General features: G+C 50.7%; 2 protein-coding genes across 2 annotated transcripts; one reads left to right on the plus strand and one right to left on the minus strand.

The window, feature by feature from the left end:
- Window positions 1–7,136: 7,136 nt before the first annotated feature.
- On the minus strand, window positions 7,137–14,262 carry LOC134737652 (uncharacterized). The gene is made up of 2 exons (XM_063647235.1): window positions 13,748–14,262; window positions 7,137–7,602 (listed from the first exon to the last, which is right to left on the minus strand). The coding sequence occupies exons 1-2, from the start codon at window positions 14,260–14,262 to the stop codon at window positions 7,554–7,556; spliced, it is 564 nt and encodes a 187-aa protein (XP_063503305.1). The 3' UTR covers window positions 7,137–7,553.
- FZD10 (frizzled class receptor 10) lies at window positions 14,255–18,042 on the plus strand. Its single transcript, XM_054445297.2, has one exon. It carries the CDS (start codon window positions 14,734–14,736, stop codon window positions 16,477–16,479), a length of 1,746 nt encoding a protein of 581 aa, XP_054301272.1. The 5' UTR covers window positions 14,255–14,733; the 3' UTR covers window positions 16,480–18,042.
- Window positions 18,043–19,174: the final 1,132 nt, after the last annotated feature.

Consider the following 19,174-nt stretch of genomic DNA (forward strand, 5'->3'; position numbering starts at 1 on the left):
AGTGGCTTTGGGACCTCACCCTTCCAGTTTCAACCACACCCATTCAGCAGCAGCTCACCCCAGCAAGCAGCTCACCAAATAGCCGTGTGGTGACCAGAGATGGTTTCCCGGGGCACTCACTGGAGACAAAGCAACCACAGCCATCCAAGTGCTGCCATCTTCAGTTTATGATGCCAACCAGCCCTGGGAGGATTGAAGGAAGTCCTCTGAGTGATCAAAAGATGCCTGCCAGTCCCTGTCCTCCCCTGCCCGCTGAGGCCCAGCTCTGCTCAGATGTCTGCCGTCCTTCACGGGCTCTAACGGTGCATGCTAGCTAGTCTACACCAATCCCAGTAGTCTCCTGTGATGCTGTTCTGGCCAATGAGATGAAACAGAAAGTCTGTTGTGGGGTTTCTGGGAACGGTTTTCATGATTAAAAAAAAAACAACATCATAGAGACACAGGACAATATGTTTCCCCTTTTTGATTTCCTTTTGTTCCACTGAACAGGCACTGCTTGTGTATGTGATGGCAGGAGCAGAGGCAGCAATTGTGAGCATGAGAGGACAGCTGGCCCAGGCCAAATCAACAGGCTGGAAATGGCACAGCAGAAAGAAGAAATGAATCCAGAGCCTCGATGAAGTTCTGAGTTTCCAAAGAAACCAACCCTGAAACCATCCCAGCTGTAGAATTTCTCCTTCTAGCAAATGATACATCCCTTCTCTGTCGAAGGCACTTCCAGTCAAGTCCTGTTACCTGCAGCCTGAAGCATTCTAATCTACAGAGAGCCCACTCCTAGATTCTTCCTGGATCTGGTTTGTAAGAATTACTCAGATTTAATGACTTTGAGGCATGAAATGATGGAGAAACACCTTTCCTGGGCAGAAAAGGGAAGAGGTACCAGCTCTCCCCTTCTTTTGTCCCAAACCCAATGGCTTTAGCCCAAAGAGCAGAGGAAAAAGTGCGGAGCAGACGAAGCCCAGGAGCTTGAGCACTGGATGTGCTGCATTTAAATTCTGAGTGCCACTTGTCTATTCACAGGCGCAAACCCCAACCCACAGGAGATGTTGGCTACTTTATGGTTGCTTAGCAACCAGTGATCACCCTTCTCCTGAACTGCAGTGCCCAACTTTACTTTTGGGGGTCCTCCTCTACCCGATTCTCAGTGCAGTTAGCTCAGAGAGGTCTGACTTCTTCCTGGTTAATCAGGATACCCCATCCCTCTGGAAACAGTGGATGGTTCAGAACTAGGCACATGACCTGAGCCAGTCCAATGAGACTCCACCTCAGTCCTTGCAGGGCAGTCTGTGAAGGGTGAAGCCAAGACAGCGAGAGCAGGGCCAAGAGCTGGAGAATGGTTCAGGCTTAAAAGCACAGCTGGATCTCAGCTTTTCAATTCCACGAGCCAGTGAATTTCTCTCTTTCTTTTCACAATCCAGCGTAGCTTGGTGTTCTGCCCTACCTATCCAAAGGAATCTTAAGTGAGGCAGTTCCCCCATGAGGGACACTGACCCAGATGCTGGGAATTGGATTCAGCTTGCACCCCTCTCAAGACCGTACGTTAAGACCAAGATGCATTTCTTACATATAACATGGTAGATTGTGGTAGTGATAATGCGGTTTCCCATAAAATTCCTTGTTTCCTTCTGGTAATGGAGCCCTTCTTTCTTCCAGGGAGCTGTACCATGTAGTAGAGATGACGGTCAATGAATCTTCCCTCCCACAGCCTCCCCTCCACACCCTCCCACACTCACCCAAAGAGTCCAAGACCACGGCCTGTCCAATTGGAACTAATCCATCCAGAGCAGCTGGTTTAGGGGTGAGCTCATGACCCAAACTGGGCCACTCGTACTGCTTCATGGGACTTTTGCTGAAACACATGGAGGAAATGGTCTTTCTTAAAAGGATGCTCTCAGCTTGGCATTGCTGGGGCCGTGTTTGCCAAACTGGGGGAAGCCTTGAAGAGAAGGACGCCGCACAGAGGAAAGCAGGGCGCAAATGTGCGTCCTCGTTTTCCAGAGCCAGCCTCTGCCAAAGCATCACCCTTTATACTCCCAGACGCAGGAACCTTGTTTAGTGTAAGCCAATTTGAGTTGGATTTTTCTCACTTACTAACAAGACTCCTAACGAATGCATTCAATAACAAATGCAGCAACACCAGCAAAGATCAGCACGTGTGAGTGTCCCTGTGGTAGATACTGTGATAGGCTTTTCCCATGAATAATCTCTAATTACCCATTGAGGACACAACTCCCATCTTACAGATAAGGAATTGATGTTCAGAAAAGTGTCCTAACACATCCAGGGCTATCTACAAGGTAGCCACTAGCCTTTGTGAGAATTATGAAAAGGTGCCCCCTCTCAGAGGAGGCTTCTGAGGGCACATGGTTAGGTAGATGGGATCTCAAGGTCTCTGTGCACATTGGAGGGAGGAGGGAACCCTTCCTTGAGCCAGACACAGACCCATGCCAGGGTGCACGGCCTAGGAGTGGGGTGTGGGCTGGATGGCAGCCCCCTCGCCCCAGGTAGCCAGGCACCTTAGTGCAGGTCACACTCACGCACCTGAAGGACCCCCCAGCTCCCCAGACCCAAATGACCTCACTCATATGCTATACAACCAAGCCTGGAATTTCAGTCCTCCTCATCAGTTACGGTCCAGCCAGAGAAATACAACCTGCAATAGGATATAAATATATTAAAAGATGCATTGCAAGGAATTGGCTTATGTGATTCAGGGAGCTTGGAGGCAAGTCCGAAGTCTGAAGAGGAAGCTGGAAATTCCCAGGCAGGAGGTGACGCTGCGGTCCAGAGGCAATATTTCATCTTCCTCCAAAATCCTAGTTCTGCTCTCAAGGCCTTTCAGCTCACTGGACGAGGCCCACCCACATTCTTGAGGATAATCTCCTCTACTGAAAACCAACTGATTGTAGATGTTAATGGCATCCAAAGACCTTCCCAACAGCACCAAGGTTCACGTTTGGTGGGCTCACTGGGGACTGTCACCCGGCAGAGTTGACACATAATGAATGCAGGTGGTCTCGCCACTCAGATTCCTCTCCAGGAATCTCCAGCCCTCATCTTCTGGTGTGGGGCCATGGCCTAGACACACCTGGCAGGGTCCTGGTTCGCCCCGCCTGCCCCAGCATAATTAGCAGCCCCCTTTACACTTTCGATAATGTCTCGCTTGCATTGCGGAAGACAGCGTGGCAATTCCTTAAAGACCTAGATGCAGAAATGCCATTTGACCCAGCATGTGTGCCATCCCATGACTGGGTATGCACCCAAGGGAATAGAAATCATTCTACCATAAAGGCATGAACGCGAATGCTCACTGCAGCACGAGTCACCGTAACAAAGACGTGGAATCAACTGAAGCGCCCATCAATGACAGACTCAATAAAGAAAACATGGTACATATACACCATGGAATACTATGCAGACATTGAAAAGAATGAGATCATGTCCTTTGCAGGGACATGGATGGAGCTGGAGGCCATTATCCTTAGCAAACTAATGCTAAGGATAATTGGGTGGAGGACACAATCCCACAAGGCGCTGACCCTTGCACGGCCACGGCAGAGGGAATGAAGAGGCTCCTCTTTGCATTGGAGCCCTGGGACTCCTTCTATTTTCCACATCCTTTCTCAGTGCATAAATAGGTCAGGAGCCAGCTCCACACCTCCCAGCTCCAGAGACAGCAGGGCCGAGTGTGTGCAGTGTCCGTGCAGAATAAGTTGTCCATTGAATTATTGAAGAAACACACAAGGGACACTGCCCTTGAACTGGGAACACGTGGAGGCTCCTGTTTGGTTCCTGCCTTTATGCAGCTCACACTCTTAGGGGGAAGCAGGTGGGCAGAAGAACAGATGCAATGCCTCACACCCAGTGCCCTGCACAGGGAAGGGAGGGAAAGCCCAGGAAATTCCTAGCCAATTGCAAGATGCATGGATCCCAGCCCCAATGAAACTTAGGACCCAAGGTGGTCACAGAGGGAGGCCACTCACTGCTCCCTTCACAAGCACAGCTGCAAGGAGCTAAGGCTGCCAGGCTGGCACTGCCATGCTGCCGTCTTGGGATCCACTGAGCACATGTTAAGGCTGTGCTCCCAGGCTGAGCTGAGGAAGAAGAGCAACACACCATTTTTGCTTGACTCCACTAATGGGCAACCTTGAAACCAAAAGACTGGCTTCCCATGCATTCTAGCCCAGAAGAACCACTCCCGGGCCCAGGAGAGATGAACAAGCATCCTTGGCACAGGCCGCAGGCTCCAAGGGGAAAGTGGGTTCTCTGACCCCATGCAGGCTGGGTTGAAAGTCAGGCCCCGCCATTGACTGGCTGTGTGCCCCAGAGCCTCCGTTTCCTCCTCTCTAAAGTGGAAAGACTATGGCACAAGCCCGGGAGAAGGATTCGATGACGTGACTCTTGGAGACCACTTGGCAAATAGGGCAAAAGCCCTATTTGGGCTTCCCAGGGACACAAATTAGGTGGCTTAAAACTACAGAAATGTATTCTCTCACAGCCCTGGAGGCCAGAAGTCCAAAATGAATATATCTGCCAGGCTGCGCACCCACCACAGGTTCCAGAGGAGGCTCCTTCTGCCTTTGCCAGCTTCTGGCGTTTCCGGGCATCCCTTGGCTCACAGCCACATCACTCCAGTCTCGGCGTGGCCTTCTCTCATATCTTACATCTCCCTCTGTCTTTCTCTTACAACATCACCAGTCATTGGATTTCAAGGGCAGCCGGATAATTCAGGGTCACGTTCTCTCAAGATCCTTAACATGATTACCTCTGCAGAGACGTAACGTAGAGCTTTTTCCAAATAAGATCACAGCCGCAGGTTCCCAGGATCAGGATGTGAACACATCTTTTGGGCGAACACCATTTAACTTGCTAGAAGCACTCAGCGAGCAGCTCTCAGAAACGGGGGCTCTGAGGACAGCAGCTGTTAGGATTGTCAGTTCTCTGCCTGTCTGTACCCTCCCTCATTCTAGGGAGAAACTTCATTTACTCCGCAAACCCTAGGACTCCCTAAACCTAGCTGGGGTCTCTCCTGCATAGAATTTCAGAATGCTTACAAATAAAGCTGTACAAACTTGTAGATATGAAAAGTCACGGAGTGGGTGCCAGCTTTTTGCCATTGGTCGTCGTGGTGTTTTATTGTTTCTCTCTTAGGGAAAACTGTAAGATGGAGTAGAAGAATGAGTTTTCTGGCAGGGTGCAGTGGCTCATGCCTGTAATCCCAGCACTTTGGGAGGCTGAGGGGGGGCGGATCACAAGGTCAGGAGATCGAGACCATCCTAGCCAACATGGTGAAATCCTGTCTCTACTAAAATACAAAAAAAAAAAAAAAAAATTAGTTGGGCATGGTGGCACACATCTGTAGTCCAGGCTACTTGGGAGGCTGAGGCAGGGGAATCACTTGAACCCAGGAAGTGGAGGTTGCAGTGAGCCGAGATCACACCACTGCACTCCAGCCTGGTGACAGAGAAAGACTCTGTCTCAAAAAAAAAAAAAAAAAAAAAAAAAAAGAAGAAGAAGAAGAATGAGTTTTCCATCAAAATGGACAGCCTTGGTCCATGGTCAAAATGGACAGCCGGCCGAGGCTCGCCTGGTGGCTCTCTAAGCAGAATCCAATCCCTGTTGACTGTGGCCTCTTCTGCCTCCGGGATCCAAGCCACCAGCCTGTCTCCTCTGAACCACTGCGGCTGTCTCCTAACTGTTTCTCTGCTTCACTCTTTCCCCACCGCTCTGTGTCCTTGACGCGCTAGCCAGAAGGGTTCTGGGAAGACTGAAGTCAGAGTATGGCTCTCCTCTCTCCAGAACCCTTCGTGGCTCCCCATTTCACTCAGAGTCAAAATCAAAAGGCCCATAGACGCCATCATGGCCCGATTTCTTTCCCTCCCACTTCCTCTCCGCACACCTCTTCTGTCACCTACCTTCTGACGCTGGCCCCTATGCCCTGACTTCCAGCCATTGGCCCCATTGTTCTTCCTCAAAAATCCCAGGTATGGTGGCACCTCAGGGCCGTGGCACTGGCAGACACCCCATTATCCCAGCAGGCACTTCTAGAAGTGCCCTCAGCTCTCTGCACCCACTCCTGGTGTCTTTGCTCAATGGTCTCCTTCTCATCGAGGCCTTCCCTACCCATCTTGCTGAAAACTGCAACCCCCCTTTCCTAGCTCTCTGGATGGCACTGAGCTGCTCACCTGCCCCGCACGCTACTCACTGTGGAACATGCTCTAGCACGCACATGTGCAGACCCCAGCCTATCGCCTCCTCCTACTGGAAGGTGAACTCCATGAAGGTGAAGACATCTGTCTTTCTATCCTCTGCTCTATTTTAACCATCTGGCAAAGCAAGCAAACTCAGCGCAGTACTTATTAGAAGGGAGGGAGCAGAACAACTATTCTGGGACTGACTTCCTGCTGGAGGAGGAACAGAAAATAAACACATAAGCCGATAAGTAAGATAAGTGACGGGCAGAAAAAGTACCACAAACAAAATAAGAGTAAGACTGCTCCAGGACAAGGGGCTGGGGAGGGGGTCCCTGAGTAGGAGGCAGCCTAGTGGACACGTCAACCAGGAGCAGACATCGTGTAGCCATGAGGAGGCCAGGGATGCAGCCTCCTGATGTGTCAGCTCTGAAAGCTACTGACTGTGCCTGCGTGTGTGCGCGTGACATGCATGAGCTGGAAGCACAGCTCCATTAGATTATATATGTGTGTGCATGTATATATATGTCTGTGTGTATATATATGTGTGTGTATGTATGTCTGTATAATATACATACACACATGTGTACACATATATAACCTATATATATCTCTATATATAGATTATATATGTATATAGTCACATATATAACCTATATATATCTCTATATATAGATTATATATGTGCATAGTATATATACACATGTATATATTATATATGTGAATATATGTGTGTATATATGTATATATGTGTATTATATATACACACACATATATATGTATACATGTATAATCTATATATCAGAGAGAGAGACTGGCCTGCCAGCAGATGGACAGACATTTGTCAAATGGGGAGAGAGTGGACATTTGTCAGACACGGAGAGAGTGGACATTTATCAGAAGGGGAGAGAGTGTCTTTATTCCTAAAGTTGGTTTCTCAGCTGCAAGGGCAGTGGCCAAGTCCTTCCCCAATCTTACCTTATGAAACAAGGGTGACAGGCATTCAGGGATAGCAAAACGATCTTTCCTATCCTATTTTGGGCCTTAGAGAAAAGTGTAATTGTGCATTTAAATTGTTGTTTGGGATGAGGGGAGCAGAGCACACAGCTATTGGAACCACAGTTTCTCTTCATGCTATCATATGAGGCTGGAACCTGAACTATCTCTGGGAGGCTGCAGGAAGTGGGAACGGAGTTTCACATCCATGCTGGAAGAACAGGTAAAGGCTCCCGAAGGGCTCTGGGTGGTGTCTGCTGCTGATTCAGCAAAGGACTTGTCCTGGACACGGGGGCTGTGGGAGCTGAGCACGGGATTTCAGGTCCTGCTTCACCTCCTTCTCACAGGGAAGAAGCTGTCCACTGCTCACTCCTGGTTAAATTCAAGGAAGAAGGGACACACAAGTGTAGCAGCCCTATAGAAAAGAGAAAGACTTGTAAGTGATGATATTAGTAAACCAGCCTTCCGGCCAGTAAAGACAAATGAATTTAACAAAGAAAAGTCAACTAACCAGAAAGTTTACAGACCGGTGAATCCCACAGGGCTAGCATTATGTGCCAACTCAGTTCTCAGAGCTTACTGAGTTATCTCACTTAATCCCTACCCCAAACCTGATAAAGTAAGTGTCATTGTTCCCATTTTACAGCAGAGGAAACAGAAAGAATCTCAGAGAGGTGAAGTAATTTGCCTGGAGTCACACGGCCGAGGACATGGGTAAACCAACACACATTAATACCTCCCACATTGCTTCTTCCACCATTTCCTCCCTGTTTCTGGCTCTAAAGAATCCCTTCAGACACCATCACGGGGAATATCAACATAATAGGAAAGTGGCAGCCTCGCCCCAGGCCAGGAGTCCCTCAACAAAGCCATAAACCAAGACTTGATCTTTGCCTGGCTCCGGACAGGACAGCAGAATGGGGCCCCATTCTGAAAGTCAGGCTCCATCACAAGTACCCACTGTGCCTGCATCTCCGTGGAGAGGCAGGAGGCCAGGTGTAGGCACCTGAGCCCCTCGGGGAGTGGAATGGTGTTGGCTTTACCCCCAGCAGCCCCGTGGCCTGGGTCTAGTGACTTGGACTCCCCAGCCCCAGTTCCTCCTTTCTGAAATGGAAATCTTCTCTGGACCAGCTTCCTGGGGTACCTATGAGGAGGCAGTGAGCTGCTTCCTATCAAGGCTTAAGGCAGCACCTGTCAAATGCTTAGTCAGCCTTGGCTCTTGTTAGCCTTTTGATTATTTGCTTGCCTTGATTATCAGCTTGTATTACTGTGTGCCTGACACTGACATGTCCCCAAACTCCTCCCCACAAATGTCACCTTCCAGTGCCTCTCCTTACTGTGCTCTCTCCTTCCATGTATATTGCATTTCAACAATAATAACAGCTACTCATCACTGAGCACTTATTTGGTGCTTGGTATTGCGATCAACGCTTCCCAGTGTGTTATGACATCATCCTCATCGTGCCTTGGGAAGCAGGAACTCTGCTGGTCCCATTATGCAGATGAGAAAACTGAGGCAAAGCGATTCGAAGTGGCATATCTGAGGTCACAGGGCTAGAAAGTGGAAGAGGGGGATTCAGACCCACGCATCTGGGTCGTTTCCTCCCCAGCTCATCAGTGTGGTGTGGGGCTGCTCACGTGTTTGGTGAGTAGCTGCAGATTCAGAGCCCACCTAAGGTGAAAAGCAGGAACAGGGTTCCTTCTCATTTCTTCGTAAGGCAGAGCCAGGCTCGTGGGTGTCCCCGCTTTGTCCCTGAAGGGACAGTTTCTGCGTGTCATCTTTGCCTCCTCTGTAACCTATGCAGGGGCCGCAGGCCTGTGATGAGCTGACCCACTGAGCTCCCAGAACAGGCAAAAGAAAAGGGTCCCAGGGTGCAGGAGGGAACCCGAAAGAAAACAGATGGGAAGGGGAGTAATTAAATCAGCACATCCCAAACAGCTAATGGAGGGGACAAGGAGCAAAGCAATTAAGACCAGGTTTGAAGTGTGAACTCACAGAATGGGCACGTGCTTCCGATAAGCTGTCCACTCAAGCTGTTTGGAATACAAACACCAACCAAAACAACACACGCACACACTCTTTTGTGTCATGTTTCTGGAATTCTGTGATGTTTCTTTTCTCATATAATTCCTCCAAAAACAGTCCAGTACAGAATTGCAGGTGGAAGCACTGTGAATAGGCTCTAGGTTTGCCCCAGGTTAAGGGTTAATTTGTTTGAGTTTCAGAACAGGCAGGCAAAGCTCTCCTGGATTTTAAACAGATAACGTCCTTGTCATGTAAGAGCACTTAGATAGAAGGCTGGCTTTGTCTCTTTAAAAAAAAAATATATTTATATATGTATACACACACACATATATATACACACACACATACACACACATATGTACACACACATATATATACACTCACATATATACACACACACATATATACACACACACATACACATATATATACACACACACATATACACACACACATATACACACACATATATACACACACATATATACACACATATACACACACACATACACACACACATATATATACACACACAGATACACACACACACATATATATGATTGTGTTTGTTGTTGTTGTTGTCGCAGTTGCAGAGATGAAAAAGAAATCTGTGTCTTTAAATGAGGAGGGGCTGTGTAAGGAGGCTTGGGCAGCAAAAAGGCTAATACGCTGTGGAAGAGAAGGAGTTTAATCTAATTTAGTTGGAGGGTGTCTGTCTGCGGTGTTGTTTTTTGGAGTGTGGGAATAGAGGCGGGAAGCTGCCCCCTTGAATGGTCCCTCCTGAGCCAGGAGCAGTGGGGAGCCAGGCGACGCCAGCGATCCAAAGCCCGGCCTTGAAAGAGGATTAAATCAATGCTCTGATTTGCAATTCACACTAATGCACCCCGTGGAACCTTTGGTAATATTTCAAACCACATTTCAAGAGAAGTGGCCTTAAAATAGCTGCCTAAATTGTGCTGGAGCCACACTGGACACCCCACTCATCCACTTTAGGATGGGGGTGCTTCGGGGTTCATTTCTCACCTTCCCCCAACCCTCCACATCTCACAACCAGTGTTCTTAGGCGGAATTAAAACTTTTGCGCCTGTTGAATTCGCTGCAACTTGCATGGCCTTTCTGGTGATACAAACTGTGTTTTCTTTGCTAAGTATTACTTCAGATCACTAAAGGTATTTTCCCTGGAGAAAAAGATGGGGGCACGCCACGGGGAGCATGCCTACTTGATCAGAAAACATAACTTTTTGTGCATGCTTTATATCTGATAAGTTTCTGCAGAAACTTGATACTAGATGAGGTCAGAGAAAATAAGGCCTATTCACATCAGGCTTCCCTGCATGTGAGGCAATGATTGGTAAATAGATCAGTTTTCATTCTTATACTTGAAAGTAGAATTGGAAATGTCCCGGACTAAATACAAATATTGACGACACGAGAAGACGAGAGAAGAAACACAAGAATCACTTACGTGGATCCTCACACTTGAATGTACCAAGAGAGATGATTCAAGCAGCAGCTACTGAAAAGGCGTTAAGACAGCCTGAACCACTTTTTATCTCAACATTCACCAGCACGATTTTATTTCTGTTTATGAGCTTTCTTCCTATGACACGAGTTTACTCTTGCAATTAGCTTGTAACATGCTAAGCTTATGGTTTAATTTCTTTCTACTGCTGAAAGACTCAGTACTTTTTTATCTTAAAGAGATTATTTGGGTTTTCTCTAATCCCATTTCAGAAAACCTCGCAGAGTGCTTATAATTTCCATTGACTATTACATAATAAGAAAAGACACAACTTTGATTTTTAGCAATATCTGTGTCAAAGTACTTTATACTTTTGACTTTGCGAGTTTAAATGGAATGAAACTGGGCGTCTCTTTCAATTCCCCTCCACCTCCAAAAAATATTTAGTTCTTGTCCAAAACACTGCCTGACTCCTGAAATATTCTCTTTCGAAAACCTCATACTTTCCCCGGTGAACGTTTGCAAGAACTTGAAGGTAGATAATGTTTACTGATAGCTTTCCGATAGATATTTTTAGGTGGTTGGGGGTAAAAACATATTCCTTGTCTCTGCACGTTATGTGAAATCATGTTTAATTATAAAGTTTCATTAAAAATCTTTGCTCAAAATTTTAGAAGCCTAATAAGATTTCCATTAATTTAAACATATCACTATTCCCACGACAGCTCCAAAGCTTTCTTTTCCCTCTTTCATCCATGGTTAAATATGTAAATAAAATGTCTAAAGTCATTCTTCAAAGAAGACAAAAGAAAAAAGAGCTGAGGGAAAGACAGCCATAAAATTCCTCCCAATTCTCCATAACATTTGCCAGAGGGGGGTCGGTTGCCAGCCAGGGCTGAGCAGCGGGGAACCCCGGCTGCTCCTTAGACTCACACATCTCAAATCCCACACACAGGAAAAAAAATAAAATAAAATATCTTTTCAGCTGGGGCCATCAAAAGAGCCTTTTCATTTATTAGTTACAGACTTATCTTCCAGTCGCTGATTTCTCAGAACCCTCATTTCTCTATAATAAAGTCTATTTGTTGGTTTCCATCTCAGCTGGACAGGGCGAAGCACTTCTGCAGACATTTTTATAAAAAACGAGAGAAAAAGGCAATCTGAAGTGGTTATAGCTAAAATAATGGGCCTGAACACGGCTGAATTAAAACAGCACAGAAAACATCAATTAGGAGGCACTTTCTCAAATAGCTCACACCCAGCTCGCGGCGTTTGGCCCTCACTCTTGCACTAAATATTTCTAATAGTTGCTGAGGGAGAGACACAAAAAAGAAAAGAAGGAAAATAAGGGCCAGGAAGGACCTTTGCAAGGAAAATTCTAGAAAAGCCAAGTGATTTCTGCTGAATTAATTTTAATTTAAAGGTTCTGAAAAATTACTCACTAGACAAAAAAACAAAAAACAAAACAAAACAAAAAAAAAAACACTATCATAATAAAAATGGCAGTCTTTCAAAATAAAATCATGCAATTTTTCACTTGGGAAATAACACAGTTGAAGGTGGTGTTCTAACTGCCCGGAGTTTCTACCTTCTTTTTCACTTTCTCCCTCACCCCGACTTCCTCCAGCACCTCCTAGTGAGACCCAGGGCACCCAGGGACAGCGACCCAGGGGTAGGTGCCTGAACCTGCCTATTAATTCTGGGATTCTGGGGGCTCAAATGTCTGTTGAACGGATGAATGAATGAGTGGAAAGGTGAGATTTCCCCAAGTTTCTTACCGATGTAAAAATTGTAGGGCTTGTTTTAATTAAAAGCCAGTACTCTCCGAGGAAGTGGCCCACTTCTGCACGGCGTGCAGAAAGCTGGTCAGTGAGGGGGGTTCCAGGCGGGCCCCATCTCCTTCCCGGGCGCTTCCTAGGGAGACCTTGCCCCGTGCTCAGCGTCCCCACCGCGGGGGCCCGTGCAGCCGCCCCCCACGCCGGGTGGAGCGCCGCCAACGCGGGAAGCCCCAGCACGGCCTCCAATGATGTCCGCACACTCCACCCTGCTCCCTGGAATTATCCTCAAACGGGCAGGGGGCAAGCGAGGCCGGTGGACGCGGGACTCGCTCCTCTGACCTCTCCCCGGCCCCCCGGGAGGTAGCGGGAGATTGCACACGCGATCCTGGGAGTTTCCGAACTTTGGAAGATTGTGACCCGGAGAGACCCTGGGAGGAGAGGGCCGGCCACCTCCTAGGGGTCAACTCAGGACGCTATGGGAAGCACCTGGCGCATCCTTGGGAACAGTGGGGCTTAGGGGTGGGCGCCCCCCGCGAACGCCCTGGGCGGGGGAAGGGAATGGGGGGGGGACGTCGTGTCCTAAGTGACCCCGTCACAGACCCGCCCCAATCCGAGGGGGGTGAGCTCAGAGGACCGGCCCAGGACGCTTCTTCCCCACTTTCCAGGAAAACCGAGCGGCGTGCGCGCCTCCGCGTCCTCGCGGGAGCTGCGGGTCCCCGGGGAGGCTCTGACGCGCTCCTCCCACGACCCACCCCATCCCACCCTACTCCGGGTCCTCCTGCGGGGCTGCAGCCAAGGAGGGCGCTGGCCGGGCACATCACTCGCCAAATCACATAAATACCCCACGAGCGAATGACTTCCTATAATAAATAAACAGCCGCCAAGAAGGCATCTCCAGCCCTGCTGGCGCGAGGCCCCGGCTCTGCGGCTTCGGAGGGGGCGGGGGTTACCGGGGTACAAACCAAGCCCCCACTTCCCGCGGGGTGGGAGGCGGTGTTCAAAGTCCCGGGACGCTTCTCGCCCCCTCCCCCTCCCCGCCTTCTTAGAGGAGACCTCGGATGAGCGGCCCTAAAATCCGGATTCTTAGAGCCCCTCCCCCTCCCCTTAGCTCGTCTCTTTGAAATTTCAAAGAAAATCCCTCCTCTGAGCCCGGAACCCGGAGCCCGGGGCTGGTAGCACCTCCCCAGCCTCGGGAAGATGCGGGCAGGTTTACAAGCAAGGGCCCACTTTATGGCCCAGGCTATAAAACGCAAATCCCACCTCTCTTTGAAAGCGCCCTCCGCCCGGGACTCACCATAAAAGGAAGAGAAGATGCGCCCCGCGCCCCTCGCCGCGGACCACCCCCCCAACCCCTTCTCCCGCCAGTCCCCGAACTTCCCGTAACCTCGGCGTCCTCGGGGTGCCGGGGACCATCCCGGGGACCGCCGGGAAAGGGGGCGCCGGCGGAGAGGATAGCAAGAGGCAAAGTTGGAGGCCAGGCAGAGAGAGGGCGAGGAGAGGCGGGAGGGACTGCCGGGGTGGGTCGCAGCGCGCAGAGCCCCGCGCGCCAGGCGGGCTGTCCTGGGGCTGGCGGGCGACGCGGGCGGGACTCGGCGCTGCGCCCCCCGCTGGGCTGCAGGCGGGGTGGGATTGGCCCCCGCGGGGCCCGGGAGCCCGCGGCGGGGCGGCGGGGCGGCGGGGAGGAGGCTGCCCCGGGCCGCTGCGCTTTCTCATGCAAAGCAGCGGCGGGGCGGGGCGCGCGGCCCGGGGGCGGGGCCTGTCAGCGCTCGGCTTTTCTGCCCCCTTTTGCCTTTTTGCGAGTCTTCTCATCCCGGGACGCAAACCTCGAAACAGCTGCCGGCTGGGCCCGGCGGAGGCCGGCGCAGGGAGGGAGGAGCCGCCCGGGCCCTGGGGGCGCCGCGAGCTGGCCCGGCCTCGGTGTGCCCGCGCCGCCAGCCCGCTCCAGACGCGCCACCTGGGCGCTCCAGGAAGAGGCCGAAGTTTGCCGCGGCCGTGAGTTGGAGCTCGTGCCGGGCCGCTGCGCCGGGAGTTCCGGGGGCTTGCCTCGCTTCCCGGTATTGTTTGCAAACTTTGCTGCTCTCCGCCGCGGTCCCCAACTCGGCGGTCGCCGGGCGCGGAGAGCCGAGCCGGGGGCGCTGTGCGCAGCGCTCGGGCCAGGCGGGGCGGGCATGGGCGGGGGCCCGAGCAGGGGTGGAGAGCCGGGGCCAGCAGCAGCCCGTGCCCGGGAGCGGCGGCGCTGAGGGGCGCGGAGCTCCCGGCGAGGACACGTCCAACGCCAGCATGCAGCGCCCGGGCCCCCGCCTGTGGCTGGTCCTGCAGGTGATGGGCTCGTGCGCCGCCATCAGCTCCATGGACATGGAGCGCCCGGGCGACGGCAAATGCCAGCCCATCGAGATCCCGATGTGCAAGGACATCGGCTACAACATGACTCGCATGCCCAACCTGATGGGCCACGAGAACCAGCGCGAGGCAGCCATCCAACTGCACGAGTTCGCGCCGCTGGTGGAGTACGGCTGCCACGGCCACCTCCGCTTCTTCCTGTGCTCGCTGTACGCGCCGATGTGCACCGAGCAGGTCTCCACCCCCATCCCCGCCTGCCGGGTCATGTGCGAGCAGGCCCGGCTCAAGTGCTCCCCGATTATGGAGCAGTTCAACTTCAAGTGGCCCGACTCCCTGGACTGCCGGAAACTCCCCAACAAGAACGACCCCAACTACCTGTGCATGGAGGCGCCCAACAACAGCTCGGACGAGCCCACCCGGGGCTCGGGCCTTTTCCCGCCGCTGTTCCGGCCGCAGCGGCCCCACAGCGCGCAGGAGCACCCGCTGAAGGACGGGGGCCCCGGACGCAGCGGCTGCGACAACCCGGGCAAGTTCCACCACGTGGAGAAGAGCGCGTCGTGCGCGCCGCTCTGCACGCCCGGCGTGGACGTGTACTGGAGCCGCGAGGACAAGCGCTTCGCCGTGGTCTGGCTGGCCATCTGGGCCGTGCTGTGCTTCTTCTCCAGCGCCTTCACCGTGCTCACCTTCCTCATCGACCCGGCCCGCTTCCGCTACCCCGAGCGCCCCATCATCTTCCTCTCCATGTGCTACTGCGTCTACTCCGTGGGCTACCTCATCCGCCTCTTCGCCGGCGCCGAGAGCATCGCCTGCGACCGGGACAGCGGCCAGCTCTATGTCATCCAGGAGGGACTGGAGAGCACCGGCTGCACGCTGGTCTTCCTGGTCCTCTACTACTTCGGCATGGCCAGCTCGCTGTGGTGGGTGGTCCTCACGCTCACCTGGTTCCTGGCCGCCGGCAAGAAGTGGGGCCACGAGGCCATCGAAGCCAACAGCAGCTACTTCCACCTGGCAGCCTGGGCCATCCCGGCGGTGAAGACCATCCTGATCCTGGTCATGCGCAGGGTGGCGGGGGACGAGCTCACCGGGGTCTGCTACGTGGGCAGCATGGACGTCAACGCGCTCACCGGCTTCGTGCTCATTCCCCTGGCCTGCTACCTGGTCATCGGCACGTCCTTCATCCTCTCGGGCTTCGTGGCCCTGTTCCACATCCGAAGGGTGATGAAGACGGGCGGCGAGAACACGGACAAGCTGGAGAAGCTCATGGTGCGTATCGGGCTCTTCTCTGTGCTGTACACCGTGCCGGCCACCTGTGTGATCGCCTGCTACTTTTACGAACGCCTCAACATGGATTACTGGAAGATCCTGGCGGCGCAGCACAAGTGCAAAATGAACAACCAGACTAAAACGCTGGACTGCCTGATGGCCACCTCCATCCCCGCCGTGGAGATCTTCATGGTGAAGATCTTTATGCTGCTGGTGGTGGGCATCACCAGCGGGATGTGGATTTGGACCTCCAAGACTCTGCAGTCCTGGCAGCAGGTGTGCAGCCGTAGGTTAAAGAAGAAGAGCCGGAGAAAACCGGCCAGCGTGATCACCAGCGGTGGGATTTACAAAAAAGCCCAGCATCCCCAGAAAACTCACCACGGGAAATATGAGATCCCTGCCCAGCCGCCCACCTGCGTGTGAACAGGGCTGGAGGGAAGGGCACAGGGGCGCCTGGAGCTAAGATGTGGTGCTTTCCTTCGTTGTTTTTTTCTTTCTTCTTCTTCTTCTTCTTTTTTTTTTTTATAAAAGCAAAAGAGAAATACATAAAAAAGTGTTTACCCTGAAATTCAGGATGCTGTGATACACTGAAAGGAAAAATGTACTTAAAAGGTTTTATTTTGTTTTGTTTTGTTTTTCCAGCGAAGGGAAGCTCCCCCAGTGAAGTAGCCTCTTGTGTAACTAATGTGTGGTAAAGTAGTTGATTCAGCCCTCAGAAGAAAACTTTTGTTTAGAGCCCTCCGTAAATATACATCTGTGTATTTGAGTTGGCTTTGCTACCCATTTACAAATAAGAGGACAGATAACTGCTTTGCAAATTCAAGAGCCTCCCCTGGGTTAACAAATGAGCCATCCCCAGGGCCCACCCCCAGGAAGGCCACAGTGCTGGGCGGCATCCCTGCAGAGGAAAGACAGGACCCGGGGCCGCCTCACACCCCAGTGGATTTGGAGTCCCTTAAAATAGACTCCAGCCTTCACCAATAGTCTCTCTGCAAGACAGAAACCTCCATCAAACCTCACATTTGTGAACTCAAACAATGTGCAATACATTTTTTTTCCTCTTTCCTTGAAAATAAAAAGAGAAACAAGTATTTTGCTGTATATAAAGACAACAAAAGAAATCTAACAAAAGAACTAAGAGGCCCAGCCCTCAGAAACCCTTCAGTGCTACATTTTGTGGCTTTTTAATGGAAACCAAGCCAATGTTATAGATGTTTGGACTGATTTGTGGAAAGGAGGGGGGAAGAGGGAGAAGGATCATTCAAAAGTTACCCAAAGGGCTTATTGACTCTTTCTATTGTTAAACAAATGATTTCCACAAACAGATCAGGAAGCACTAGGTTGGCAGAGACACTTTGTCTAGTGTATTCTCTTCACAGTGCCAGGAAAGAGTGGTTTCTGCGTGTGTGTATTTGTAATATATGATATTTTTCATGCTCCACTATTTTATTAAAAATAAAATATGTTCTTTAGTTTGCTGCTAGTCCCTGGTTCGTGGTGAGGTTTCCCTTCTCTGTGTGTGGAGAGACTACAGGACACTTTCTCCCTTTGCTTTTTAAGCAAATTCTGGGGGTGTGCTTCTAGCCAGAGAGTACTGGTTATCTATATAAAATTGCAGATCAGAGGATTCCAAGATTGGAAGAATCATTCACTTGTGAGTTTCAGAGGAACTGCAGGCAGGCAATGTGTGAAGTTGGAAGTCGTTTCTGTGACTGTTGGTAGCTGGACATGAGGGCTTAGTTGTAGACACATGTCACCAAGGAGAGCCTCACCACTAAGCGTGGACCCACTCATGAGCCTGGATTAGCCTGTTTTAATATATTCAGAGTAGAGCCAACCGATGAGGAGAACTAAATCATCTGTATTCAATTGACCTGCTAGGCTCAAATGGTACCTAGACAGAGCTGTATCCATCAGCCCGAAGTGTGCTGGCTTTGCAGTGACTGAACGATGAAGACATTTACAAAACAGATTATAGACCTGGACGGGATAAAATACCTGCTAAGGGTGGTGAATCCTTAAGAGAAAGTTAAGCAGCTTTGGAACTTCATGGTACTTGGTTCTTCTCCAGGGTTTGCTGTTAGAACTGGGTAGCTGTAAAGAACTGCCCCCGGTCTGCTGGTCAAAGGCACAACTACACTCAAGTTCCAGCCAGAAGGAAGCAAGGGCACAGTGCAGTCCTACTGTGGTGAGGACTCTATTAATATAAAGCAAGCCAAGCTGCCCCTGGGGCCGTGCCTTTGTCCAGCTCCAAGTTAAACAAGGAGTTCTGGAAAACTTGGAGCATGGATGACACGCTTACCAATGAGGAGGAGAGCCTGGAGCCAGTGCTGTCTGTTTTCTGAAGAGGGTGTTCAAAAATTCAACCTGGTAAACATAAGATCACCCATCAACACTAGGGCTAGAAACAGACTTACATTGGTTTTGAGGGGCTACTGCACATGGCCGTGAATATTTGCGGGCACAGGAGCAGGCAGATCGGTGGTTTGGGATCAAGTCTGACAAACGGAAACACCAGCTAGGTAGGCAAAGTAAAAGAATGCAAAATCCCAAAGAGCTTGCAGTGCATTAAAAAAGAATGCAGAAAAGCTTCAGAAATGCCCCCAAATAAAATTTCTTTGTTGATTGTTTTCACCTAGTCCCCCAAAAGACTACATAGAAATATTGATGTCTCCATGCATGTATGGGTATAGCGTTTCCTTTTTGTCACTCTTAGGGAAAATAAAAATAACGTATTTGGAATAGAACTTTCAAAAAGTCCGGAAGGGTAACATTGTCCGGATGCTGCTGTGAGCCCCAAGGCTACATATAACCCAAAGATATTTGGTTCTAAAATTCCTGGACTACAGCAGCTTCAGACCTGCCCACGCTCGGGTGTGTAGGCTCAAAAATGTGGTCCCAAGGAAAGACATATTCAACAACACACCTAAGAGCCTCTGTTGTTAGTTATCCCTGAATGTGTCTCACTGTGGATGCATCCCAGAAATGACTGATCTTGTTTACGAATGTTAAGGGATTGTGACATGTGGCTGGGTTGGGTGCAGCAGGGTGAGTGTAACAGTGAGCAGTGCAAGGAGCAGCTGTAGAGCTTCCAAGCAAAATACTCTAAGGTCTTCCT

The sequence above is a fragment of the Pongo pygmaeus genome, chromosome 10 (genome assembly GCF_028885625.2).
Source record: "Pongo pygmaeus isolate AG05252 chromosome 10, NHGRI_mPonPyg2-v2.0_pri, whole genome shotgun sequence".
NCBI classification, from domain to species: Eukaryota; Metazoa; Chordata; class Mammalia; order Primates; family Hominidae; genus Pongo; species Pongo pygmaeus.